Source organism: Athene noctua, chromosome 20, assembly GCF_965140245.1.
Source record: "Athene noctua chromosome 20, bAthNoc1.hap1.1, whole genome shotgun sequence".
Classification (NCBI taxonomy): domain Eukaryota; kingdom Metazoa; phylum Chordata; class Aves; order Strigiformes; family Strigidae; genus Athene; species Athene noctua.
In genome coordinates, this window is record NC_134056.1 from 1984574 (window position 1) to 1997474 (window position 12901).

At 39.6% G+C, this 12901-nt stretch overlaps 1 protein-coding gene across 17 annotated transcripts in view; it reads left to right on the plus strand.

Moving 5' to 3' along the window:
- STRBP (spermatid perinuclear RNA binding protein) overlaps nucleotides 1-12330 on the plus strand; it is a 72827-nt gene extending 60497 nt beyond the window's left edge. For 14 of the 17 annotated variants that reach the window (XM_074923860.1, XM_074923861.1, XM_074923863.1 and 11 more), the window contains one exon: nucleotides 9178-12330. In XM_074923860.1, the coding sequence (XP_074779961.1) occupies nucleotides 9178-9314 (137 nt within the window). In that variant the 3' untranslated portion in view covers nucleotides 9315-12330. Of the gene's footprint in view, nucleotides 1-898; nucleotides 1202-1925; nucleotides 1991-9177 lie in introns of those variants that run through there. The other 3 variants (XM_074923877.1, XM_074923872.1, XM_074923874.1) reach the window with 3 other exon arrangements.
- Nucleotides 12331-12901: the final 571 nt, after the last annotated feature.

Below are 12901 nucleotides of genomic sequence, written 5' to 3' on the forward strand. Positions count from 1 at the left end.
TTTCTTGGAATTAACTGCAGCTGTTATTCTTAAGCTAAGTATTTGTGCTTAGGAATGTGTTTATATCTTAAATGGTTTTTCTTCTGCCGTAGCTCTCGCTTTTGGTGTTGGTGGTACTTTAATAAAAAATGTAGATCTATTGACAAGGAGTGGTGAGCCTGCTGTTGTCATCCACGCGTTCGTGTTGAAATAAAGAGCAGGGTCTCGGGGCTGGAGTCAAATTGAGTGGTGCTCACAAATCACTGATATATTTGCTGGCCTATGGATGAAAGGAAGCCATCACGGAGCAGAAAAAGCATGGCTGATAAGAGCCCGTTTTTGTTAATCAAATATTCATTAAAGGAATCTTTCCTCTGCACACTTTTTTTTTTTCCCCTCCCCTCTTTTGGAGTACCCCTGATTGGCAACTGTTTGTAGTTGGTTTTTTTTTTTAATCCCCAGTTTTGTAAAATTTTAAACAAAATATTCTCCGAACCAATTCTATACGATGAATATTCGTAAGCCAAATAACTTGTTCTTATTTCAAAAACAAGGAGGGCGCTATGCTCTTTTCCAACATGATGGCAGTCATTTCAGATGATTTATAGAAGTCATTTTTTATTTTTTGTCATTTGTTGGGAGTTACTAACCACATTGTAAACTTGCCCCCTTGCTGCATATTTTACATTTCTCTGCTTTACTGAAAATATGAATGAGCTGTCAGTTCTTTGTTTAGAAAGTGGTAACCTTGGAAGTGTTAGATGTTTCAATACCTTCAAAGAATTAAAAGTGCCCGTTTTACAATGAAAATTCCACTTGCAGCTGAAAGAGCAGAGAAATTTAAATGGAGCTTTAGCTTCAGCCAGTCTCTCTGACATTAACATGAAGTTTTTGCTTCTCTGCTCTTTTCCCACTGTAGGTGGTTTTTTCATTGACAGTCCCTATTGCCAGCCTCTCAGCATCGCACCTTTTATTATTCACTTGGGCCCTCAAGATTTCTTCTCTGACTTCTAGAACCATCAGGTTGTCTGGCTCGAAATGGCATTTTGTACATGTCTTAAAAGCAAGAACAAACGTGGCTCGTTTTGAGGTTTCTCAACTTCAGACATGGAATCTGAGCTTTTTTCCTTTTTTTTTTTTTTTAAAAATAGTGTTTTTCTCACTTCTTGAACTTTGTTCCATTTAATGAAAAGCAATACTTACTCCAAGCCACAGTCCTTTCTTTGGGTACACAGCAATAGATATGTAAATACTTCTGGTTATTTCTTTACACTAGAAGGGAAAGACTGGTGTGTCGGGGGGGGGGGGGGAACCAAACACCAAAACAAGAAACAAAGCCCAGCAGAGTGCCTGCTTTAAGCAGTGAATCCTGCGTTTACTTTCACTATTTAAGTACTTCAGAATTTTAATACTATGACTGTATTTGCATGTTTCCTATAAAAATTGCTACAAAGACTTGCAATGGTCGCTCTTGAAGCAGTAGTGCTCTGTACCATTGTACATGTCAGCAGACATGAAATGTAGCAAAAAGGCAGAAGAAAAAAATAGAATATATATTTTTTCCAAAATCTAACTAAATGATATATTCTTTCTCTCTCTCTCTTCCCCACATCATTAATATGAGGCACAAAAAGGGTAGGCTTGAACTTGACTTTCCAATGGATTGCTTTTGTGTCTCTTAAAATCATCACCAAATGATAGGAAAAATAGTATTTGGTAAAAATCCAGTTTAAAAAACATTGCTGCTCTAAATTTGCTGAGTTTTTTTCCTCTTAAAATATTTGTATGTTGATATTTTGAGATTGTGAATCAGCAATCAGCAATAACTGAAAGGTGAATGTTTTTTTAAATGGTATTGGAACATCTATATGTTGCAGCTTAAGTCTTTTAAGCAGTTTTCAGCAGGTTAATACCACTTTATTCTCATTCTCTCCGGACCTTCATAGCCATATGCACTTGTATAAAATAAGCAGAAATGTAGTGACTGTAAGCTGAGATCGTGATATAAAAGGTAAGAGATTTTATTTTCAGCTTAAAGAATATTTTTATTGCTTTTTTTCTAAAAATCTCATATACCTGTGACAATCTTGTATATGGCACGTTTTTATTATGTCTTGTTTAACTCAATATTTAAACAGGTAATACATAGGTCTGAACTCCAACTTTGTATTTTTTCAAGGCCACTTCAAAAACTCTAGTTTCAGTTAAAAAAGAAAATATTACTTAACACTTTTAAGAAATTGTTTGGTTTTATCAACAGACTGTTCTCCTTCGATTATTTTTCTCTTGTGTAGCATAAAAAGCTGTACTGATACTGCTGTGTCAGGCACTGCATTCCTTGCGTACCTGTGGAAAACAGTGGGGTAGGTACCAAAGCCACGGCCATGGCCTGCACTGAAAGCCATACCATGGTTATAGGTACGTGGTCTAGAACTGCGAAGTGGGATGTGTGGTATTATCTAACTAATACAGAGAGAAATTACTTCCCTAAACAATGAAAGCTAAGCTTCAAATGAAGAAAGACAGACATTGATGATATTACAGTTAAAATCTGCAGAGATCAAATTACATTAGGCCCAATTAATTCATGAAGCAGCCAGGTTTGCTTTCCTCCTGCGGGTGCAGTGGGAGGAGAGGAAGGCAGGCAGGCAGTGATTTAACTCTGCATGAATAATTTGCTTAGCTGTGGTTTTCTAAAGCTAGAAATTAGGATACAGCCATCCATAACTAATTCTTTTTAGTTCTGTAGTTAATGTTTTAACAAATATTTTACTTGGATTAAAATGGTTTTGGATTATGACCTATATGGTGCACATGATATGTGTAGTTTTAAAATACTAGGGTTTTTTTTAATTTGCCTTTATATAACCTTGCGTTATGCAAAGTTGCATAGTACAGTTCTGCACAACCGCAGTACTTGCCATACTTGAAGTTGCTGGAAACAACTTTTTTTTTTATATAAAAATGGTAACAAAAAAAAAAAAAAGAAAAAAAAAAAAGGCAAAAGGGAGGGAGTTGATGTTGTGTTAGCATTTTAGGGTCTAATTCAGAGATGAAAGCATAAAAAAAAACCCTGACTGATCACAGTTTATACTCATGTAAAAGAGGAAAACACTCGGTATGGAATACGTAGTAGTGTATCAGGCCCAAAGCTTGTTGTTTTGCATCAAAATATAACAGCAAAAATAAACTATTTCATTTCAATATTGAAAACATCGATTTAGTAAATAATTGCATGTGTAGGTTGTCCATAACTCAGGATACGTCTGGTTAGAATTCATAGGCTGATGTAGAAAAATAGCTGTTCAGTATTGTTAGCTTTGCTGCTGCGGGCAGAGGCCTGACCTTGCCAGGGGTCTGTGGATTGCACCGGGGGAAATGACCTTCAGGGACTGTACCGGTGACTTGCCCGTGAAAGCACATAACCATTTGATTGCATTTGCAGGTGCAATTGATGAGCCATCAGAATGTCCTTCCCCCTCCGCGGTGCAGATTTTCATCTGCTGTTATCTTCAAGGTGCAAACTGGGGGCTTGGTCTTAAGCTCACTTTAAATTCAAAGCATTCTTTCAGCCCGTCAGGCTAAGCAGTCCTGATAGTGGAGCAGCAGGCTGCTCCGCTCCTTTGGAAGACAGTATTTTATATGTGTCAAGGCAATGTTAAGGTGCATTATGATGAACTTGAGTATTCCTTTCCTAGGCTTAACTGATGTCAGTCTGACAAGCACTGTCCGGTTCAAGGACTGATTAATAAAATGTCTTGCTGACTCTCACTTGATCTGTTTCTTTGTGGCCTGTACTTGGCAGCTTAATCCATTTGTATTGGTTTCCATCAGAACTGCTTTGACTGTGAATTTCCATATTTTTCTGTCATTACCCTTTTACAATCCTAAGCATTCTATTCTGCTTTTTTTACGTTCTCACTTTGTTGGATCTTCTCTTTTCACTGAAAAGATACTAAATTTCTCTAATAGTTTTTTGTTTGTAATGCAAGTGCTTATGTCTGAAGTCTGTTCCCCCGGCCTTTGCTGCACCCCTTCTCAGTAGGAGATGCCATTCCCTGAAGTGTGAAATACAGTGTGCTTGAGACTCCTAAAGCCTGGGTTTTGCAGCCACTTGGAGTCAGTGGTAAGATCCTAAGGTGTAAGATTGTTTAGGAACCTCATTGACAGTGGTACTTGAGCAAAACACTCCCCTGTACTGAAGTGTGATGGGTGTAGGCTCTGTAAGTGCCTAACATATTGGCACTGGAGAGAGCAGTTAAATTCTAACAGTAGGTGTTAGCCTAACTGAAATACCAGGTTATTATCTGATTAGTAATTTGGGTAACATCTGCTTGATCAACATTGCAACAAGCACTGTTTTGCTAAGGCAGAACTAGAAACTCCTTTCTTTTGCATAATACTTGCAGCTTTCCTTTTAAAAACCTCCTCACAGGAGCATGGTCTAAAGTGCCTTTTCTGTGAGACCAGAGGTCTGGTTTACAGCTACTGAGCTTTGTATTTCTGGATGTACCCAACAGCCAAATATATAAACCTGGTTCTGTACGCTTAGTGCAGCTGCTAGTACCATTGCCTATTCTGTAGTACCTTTTCAGCGAAGCAGAAATGTTATCTGACAGTTTGAATTTCTGGTCCATGGGAAGGAATTCTGGAAGAGTTCCTTTCAATTAGTGCATATATAAATAGGACACCAGGGAAAGTCTGTGCCTGTACGCTACCCACCTTAACTCCAGTTATAGCTAACCAGATGATAGTGTGTATTTTGGGAGATGGTGTCTGGCACTCAAAGGATGACAAGAAGCCAGAGCTTTACAATAAAGAATGGACCTGTTTAATGTGTTATCTGCACTGGAGGTGAATGGCATTACCGTTGACTTTGGAGAAAACAACTGTGAGCTTCAGCAGTCTGCTGGGTTAATGCTCAGGAAAATGAGGCTATTTGCAGAAGGGGGAGATTATAAAATATAGACTGTTCCACTGTCACAACAGCATTTGTTTGCTGTTAGCTGCACTTGCCTACAAACCCGTATCATCAGGCAGGTACCTTTCTATCAGTTTGGGTTTCATGGGGCCACCCAAGGGAGAAATGTGTGTAGAACCAGCCTGCTGTGGTCTGACTGGTGACTGAGGGGGCCTGTGCAGGACAGCCGTTCTCTCTGGCCCAGCTGCCCTTCAGAGAATTTCATCCCAGTTGAGTCCTTCCACAGTTGTAGCACTGCTGTTAAACACAGCATTGACATGACCTTGCTGTGAGGTCATGTATTCTAGGAGCAGTGTTTTCCTTTGTTTTGAAATAGGTGAAAGCCAGGCAGAAGTATTGTTTAGCGATTTGTCAGCGTGTGACTTCAGGAGATGCCTGGTGTTATCACACCTATGATATAAATCAGCTGGCAGCTTCTCTCCAAAAGCACACAGCTCTGCAAGGAGTTGGCACCTCCGTTCTACCAGCTGCAATGGTCAAAGAACTCAAGTTTTAAGCAGCAGTCTCTACAGCTGGAAACCCTTAAGTACTGTGTACTGTTCACCATACCTCCACATTTGTCCTCCTGAGAGGCAAGTGGCAGCTGGAATGCTTGTCATTTTCCCAGATATGCAACTGTGAATTTTGAAGAAAAAAGGTATTTAACAAAGCGGGGCTTCAATCTCACTTTGCCAGCCACATGAGATTTCTGCAGGCATGTTCTAGCTAGAGGCAGCTTTAACTGGCTGGCGGGCTTGGCTAGCTGAAGGGATGCTACGTGATGCCTCCTGCCATCATGTCCTCCCTCCGCCAGCGCTTGCTGTCCTCCTGAAGCACACATTCAGGCCCTGGAACATGGTCACCACCTTCCTGGGCAGTGTGCCAGCTGGATGGAGGGAAGCCAGCCTGTACTCGTGACAGGAATGTGTGACACACGGCCTCTGTTGCCCAAGCAATTTCTGTTGGACACAGTGCACAATCCAACCCTCACAAAGGCAATTTAGTGCCTGGGTAGGTGGTTCCTAATCTGTCTAATTTGCTGTCATGTAGCCAATGTGAGCTAATTAGATGATTCAGCAATTGTCATGGCTCCCACTTAATGTGCTGTAAACCCACTGCCGTGACTTTCACTGCAGTTAAATACCTTTGCTTCTGTCCTCTTTCCCTGCCTTTTCTGATCCCCTTCTAGCATCCCAGTAAATAACTGATTCTCTCAAATTATGGAATTGTTACATACAGGTTTCTAGATTCTAAAAAACTTTTAATCAGCCTATAAAGACCTTCAGAGAAACAAGTTTTTTCTGCAAATATTTCAACTTATTCATGTGCCAAGGGACTATTTCTACTCATTTACAGAGATCTGTGAAAACTACTCTGGTATCTCTGATCTCAGGAGACTAGGATTCTTTCTCTGAGAACACTTGCCTTCTCATAGGAAAAAAGACTTTATGTGTGTCTTACTCAATAAAAGACTATGCCCGCTAGCCACTGAAATAACTTAATTGGGGAAAGTGCACAAATCTAAAATTATTTGAGGCTTTTTGCTTTCATTGCACTATTGAGAAAGATTTCCATGACCACAAGTACCTTGTGTTATTAGTAAGTAGAAAATCGTGGGGAGAGTGATAACAAAGACTTTTCAAGTGGTCTAAGGAAAGGAAAAACATCTCCTTCCTCTTTGTTGGCCATTCAACTATGGGACAGTAATCTCTTAGCATTTCTTCTAAAACTCCAAGATAGCAATAAATGTGAGCAGCTTTAACATACCATCCCTGATCCAGTGCCAGCAATGTCCCTGGAATGAGCCTGGCAGTCCCTGATCCCCTGAAAGAAACAGTCCCCTGCTTCATTTGTAATTCAGCATCTATCCTTCTGAGAGCCTGTAGATCATCACAGTCTAGACCCAGGATTCCTGAACATCCCTCCAGAACTGTATAAATGAAGAGCAAGCAGATAATACAGTATTTCAGTCTTTACTCAGTCAAAATTGTAAGCTTCCCTCTCCTCCTTTGCTTGGTAGACTTAAGATACAATCATTCAGTATCAGAACTTCTTGCCTTTAAGTAAATTCTCTGTAGACAGCTGCCTGTTACTTAATCAAGGAAAAAATATGTCCCCGCTTCAGAGGAGTTCCAAGTCACAGAAGCAGCTTACAAAAACAGCTACTATTTCCGGGGGCTCTGGGAAACAGCACAAGAACTCTGCTGCCGTGGATTCTTCTAGTACGTGATGAGATATGTAAATATGAAGGTCAGACTGTTGTTCTCAGTCGTGAAGCTAAGACCTCTCCTCTCTGGCATTAAAAGAATGAAAATGAGCTCTCTGCTGGACTCACTGAGGAGTTCTGTTAAGAACAGTTGTACTGTCTTAAGAAACAGTAACTCAGCTTGAATGTTCAGGACACAGACTCTCTTGGGCTTCCTGCTGAATAAATCTATTGAAAAATGAGATACTTATTGACTTGTTTAAAGCAAAGCAAAGGGATATTGTAGTTGCATCTGCTATCTATAGCATATGAGACAGCCTGTCTAACAGCTCATTGGTTTCATTCTTGTTTTAGCACATCTAGTTTGCTGTGAATCTGATCCTTACTGTAAAGTAGAAATTCTGTTATAGTCGTTCTAGAGCAATTCACTGGAGAGACTCAGCAGTGAAGTCCTATGCCTATGGACTGCGGCAGCAGTTCTCACCTGTACTTTCTTCAGAACATTAACCACTTAAGTTAGTAATTAAGCATTTGATAATTGTCATCAACACTGTTTTATTATGTAACCCCAGAAGTTATGTCTCCTTAGCTTTATCTGTGTCATCTAAATCCATACCTATTTATGTCCAGGTTTTCTAGTGCTTCTGAAACATCTTCCTTTTTCCCATTCTGCTCATAGAAATGGGACCGATTCAGTTGTTTGTCTGTAGCTGATGTCTGAGGTAATACAAAAGTACAGGTAGGACATATAGGCCAGTTCCTCTGGTCTGAGGTCTTCTAGGAGGAAGGGTGTTTTTTTGCTAGGCCTGTCTGATACTGTGTAGGCAATGCAATGCCTTACTTAAAAGTAGCTCTGTGAGTTCTGTAAGAGAAAAGTTCATCATAGTGTAAGATTTAAATTCAGTAAAGTGGTGGTTTTTCTCCAATTCCTGGGGCTGCATGAAACATCCACACCACATGGTTACCTTGATGTTTAAGAGGAGCCAAGTGTCCAAGAGCGATATGTGGAGCTGTGCAGTTCTAAAGTAAATTTCTTATTTTGAATGTTGTTTTATCTTGTATTTGGTGCCTTAACTCTGTATAGTCTAAGGTCATATATACTGTACCACAGGTAGTTTAATAGTGAAGTGTACTTTAAAAGAGCCCATCAAGCCTAGTCTACAGAAACTCTTGCAAAGACTGAAGCCTCCTCAGTGGGAGACTTCTCTTCCACGTTTAATTAATAATCCATTGATAAACAAGAATTGCAACAATTTAAAAAGCATATAAAAATTTTAACCACAGATTGAGACTAAACTAATTTCCAACTTCAAAGGTTTGTGGCAATAAGATAATTAAAGGTACAGTCTCCTCCATGCTGTGTAAGTAAACAGCATCAAAATGTTTTATAGCTAGCCAGAAGTGCATGTTTGCAAAAACATCTGGACTGTTATCTCTACTAGAACAAATTACACTAATTCTAAAAGGCATTAATTGAATGTAATTGACTATCCTTCATTCATTGGTATGGGGGAGTTGGAATGAGTATAAGAGTTGCGATTAATTTTGAATTCCAAAACAGCACATGGACTTAAGTCTCATTCCTGCCTCTTACCTGGATCTAGAAGCTCCGGGTGCCTTATGCTGCTTTGCAGTTCGCGAGGTGTAGCACAGCTTCTCCTTGAACATACACACACTTGCTGAACACGTCTGGTCCTGGTAAAATGGACTGAGGCAAGAGAGAGAGAGAAAAGAAAAACATGAAGCTAGAATGCGCTTCTCCAGTCTTAATGGTCAAGCATCACAGATAGAAAGTTGGAGGGAAAGTTGCACTGCCTTTTCCACGTCCATTAATAGAGCCCATGGTAAAACCAGGAGGTTTATGTCTACTGTGGTAAACCAGCAGCCTTAGTATACTAAGAGCAGGGAGAGATAGTATTGTTTTTTCAATAGTTTATAAGAAATTATGTAAGAAGTTTAAGCTATCTATATAGCAGGCTAAAAGCTGCTACTTACATTGCTACAGGAGATTAATTTTTTTTTTTCTGTTCAGTAAACAAGTCCAGGATGGAAGGTTTTCCAGAGGAGGAAGAGGAACAGGAGAAATCCAGTGAACAAATTCTATCTCCTGATGTAGCCCTACCCAAAATAGGGAGACTGCTGCAGGCAGTGTATAGAGCATGCAACTGAATTTTGGGAGGGAAAGGAGTAACAGTAGTTTCCCCTAAAGGGATACTAGTAGCTTATTTCTACAACGCCCACACTATTCTGGACAACTTGCTTTTACACAAAACAGCATGGCAAGAAGGGAAAGCAGATACTGCTTCCACAACTACATGTTGTAATGTACATATTTCAGGTCACCAGTAGTGGTGTAAGTAGTTATGACAAAGTAGGTTCATCTTATCAGAAAAGCATATTTTGACATTCTATCCACTTTTATTTTTTTTAAGCTAGAAGGGAGTTAATTATAGCACTCATCTGTTTCGAAGGGAGTAGAGCAGAAGGTAAGTTTTAACTTCATACTTTGAAGCTGCTATGAGTTGATTTAACAGTGTTCCATGGAAACAACCTGGTGTAATTATTTATTTTCTCTGTGCTCATTTCTATGTTCTTAGAAAAGCACAAGCTTGTGTAAGCGTAATCAATAAAAAGTTACTCAGGGTACTGTGTCATCTCAGCAGTGGACACTAACTGCATCTTAAGTCAACAGGCACATATAAATCAAGCTTAATTAAGAGGAACTGAACATCTTGGCAGGTTTTGCTTTACTACTGGCACTGTTACAATTTAATGATCTATGCATACAGAAATGTGTGTATTGCTGCACTCCCAATAGAACTTGTAGTTCTGTAAGGGCATCCTGTAAACTAACAAAGTAAAATGTAGTCAAGTGTAGGAGGGAGAGTATTCTTCTTTCATTATTTCCACAAAGAACTGTTTATAAGCAGACAGAAAGCGATACTGCTCAAAGCAGAATAATGGTGGGCTGAAGAACAGCATTCAGGGCAGTACAGCTTTTGAAAAGTTAGTGAATATATGAATTTAATTATGAGAATTCTAATTTGCTGTACAGGTTATTTCCTGTGTATTCAAACTAGTATCACTGCTTCCCTGCTAAAAATAACAGGATAAAGACAAGTGTAGTTTTCTAATAACATCTATTGCATGGGAATATACATATACTGGAAGAAAATGGAGGCTGTACTGCATAGAGCATATTCAACTACAGAGCCATTCTCTGGGCAATGCTGCACAATTTAAGAGTGGGTAAACAGGCCTTCAGGGACAACACAACACAGAACAGATGTTTAAAAAAAAACACCACAGAAAAAAGCCTCGAAGCTTTGTCCAGTCATACATTTACTCTTCCCTGAAAAAGGGACAGGTACATTCACAGGCGCTTAGTGATTTATTCATCAGACATCACAAAGGTCCTTAAGGACAGCTGTTTTAAAGCTAGTCTCCTTTTGGACAGAAAAGGGAGGAAGTTGACTCTGTCTTCCAGTTCCAAAGTGCAGTGTCTTATTTCTGATCCTAACCCTACGTCAATATTTATTGATCAAACTGACTAAGCTTTTTAGGTCGACAAGCTCTCTACGAAGCAATTCTGTTCTCTCAAGCCTCTGCAGGGGCCAGCAACTGGTGCTTAACTACTGCTTCCACTCCAGAATGTCACCCGTCCTCCAGCTGTCCCAGAGCCATTCTGGGACACTTGCACTTCTAAGAGAGCAACACTGCTGTGGGGGGACTGTCAAAAGCACTGAAACACTACAGCAGAGGAAGTCCCAGTGGGCTGTATGCTTTTTAACGTCCTGTCCCGTTCTTCGTGACAAAGTTGAGCATGAAACCTGTACTGCCAAACGTACCAGCCCCTTAAATGAGGACATCCTTGGGAAGCAGTCTCAGAAGTGGAGTTTTTGAGGAAAGGCTGGTGTTTTTCAAGTCCCAACTCATAAGCTTTTTTTTTTTTTTTTTTTTTTACTTAAATGGTTGAGTTTCCACCAAAAATCACCATCAGTCAGATCAAAACAATTGCTGCTAATTTGGGCTAAAACATCCCCCTTGTATAACCCAAAGTACCACCACCCATCCATCCAAAGAATTGTTAAGCAAAGAATCCTCAGGAAGCAGAGCCCTGCTAAGAGTCTGCACCCTAGACAGCAGACAGGAAATCTGGCAGTGCAGTATAATGTGACTTTTCTGATGACAATTACTTCTACAAGACAAGGAAAAGACAGAGGCAGTGCTTTGGGGCAGTGTTTCATGCTCAGCAAGTTTGTAGAGGGAAGGAATGCAATTCTATAAATCACTTGTACTGTATTTCTGTTTCTAGACTTGAATGAATTTCACTTTTCCTTTGTGGGTCAGCATAGTAAACATTAAAGAAAAGGTCTATTTTTCTAAATCTCTTTCACCAATAGAGGTCTGACCTGCAGCCAACAGATGGATTTATTTATCCACAGAGGACAGAGCGTTTATTTTTACACTAAGATTGGATATGGCATTGAATAAAAAGAAGTATGACCTTTTAACTATCTAAACCTTAAATACTATGAACAAATTCCACAGATGAGTAATATGGTGGACAATTCCAACTTTCTTCCCAATAAATCGCTCTCTGAAGAAGTTACCCAGAATTAAAATTCCAAATGAAGTACAAGAGATCCTTGTGATCTTCTTACAGACTACTTTCGATATTTAAGATTTCTCCCAATTTGTAATCTGTAAAGAACAATGATGATCAAACTACTCCTGACCTATACTGCAAATAAAGAAACTTTAAATGAAGTAATTCGGTAACAACCTGAGCTATTTATAGCATTAAAAATGTCATCTGAACACCAAATTTTCTTAATTTGGTCTCAGTCGAGTGGGAAGAAAAATAACTGCACCCTGAGTTTTAAATGGAGCTGTATCTACTCACTAGCCGAAAGAGCCTGCAAATGTAAAGTAAATGGATGCTCTGTGTACATTCAGTTGCTTCCTCACGTGATGCTGTACCCTGTACACTTGGCTTCATTTGGCTTCTGTGTTGTGGTTTGTACGCCAGCCACTGTTACTAACTGTACACAACACTTAGATCTGCACTGTAATCTTGGTTCATTTGCCACTGATTGTAACCCAATGCTACAGACTTCTCTGTATATAAAACCGTAACCATGTCCCACTTGCTTCCAATAGCATACAATAAAGGCTTATCTCTGTAAACAGGAATTACGGCCTTATGATTGCTTTGGGGGTTTTTGTTTACAGTGAGGAAACTGGCTTTAAGGGTTTTTTGAAGCCTGGGAAGCCAAAAACCACAGAAGCCCATTCTGCTTTAGTCAGGTGACAGGCTTCCTAAGGCTGCAGTTTTATCAGAGATGATTATTAGCAAAGTTGTGACTTTCAGATGTAAACACAAAGCACATTTATGCTGTCACCAGCAGAAGGCATTCCTTCACAAAGGTGGCAGTGAATAGTGCATACAGGACTGAGATTGTGCCACGGCTGCTGCACACAAACGCCACTGGGGTTAGCCAATGGAAACAGTAACAGAACAGCCCCGAGAAGGCTGTGATGAAACTAGCCAGGAAGGCAATTTTACTTCAGAATGAAAATCGGGCATTTCCTAGTATTTAACTAATTAGAAAAATGATGTCTATTTTCTTAAAAGATAAATTACATCAATAAAGAACATGTGGGGTTCTCAAACTTTTTTCCCCATCTGCCATTCTCATTTTACTGTATTTCCTAAATATCAAATTCCTGTGGTCCTATTTTGTCCTCTGAGG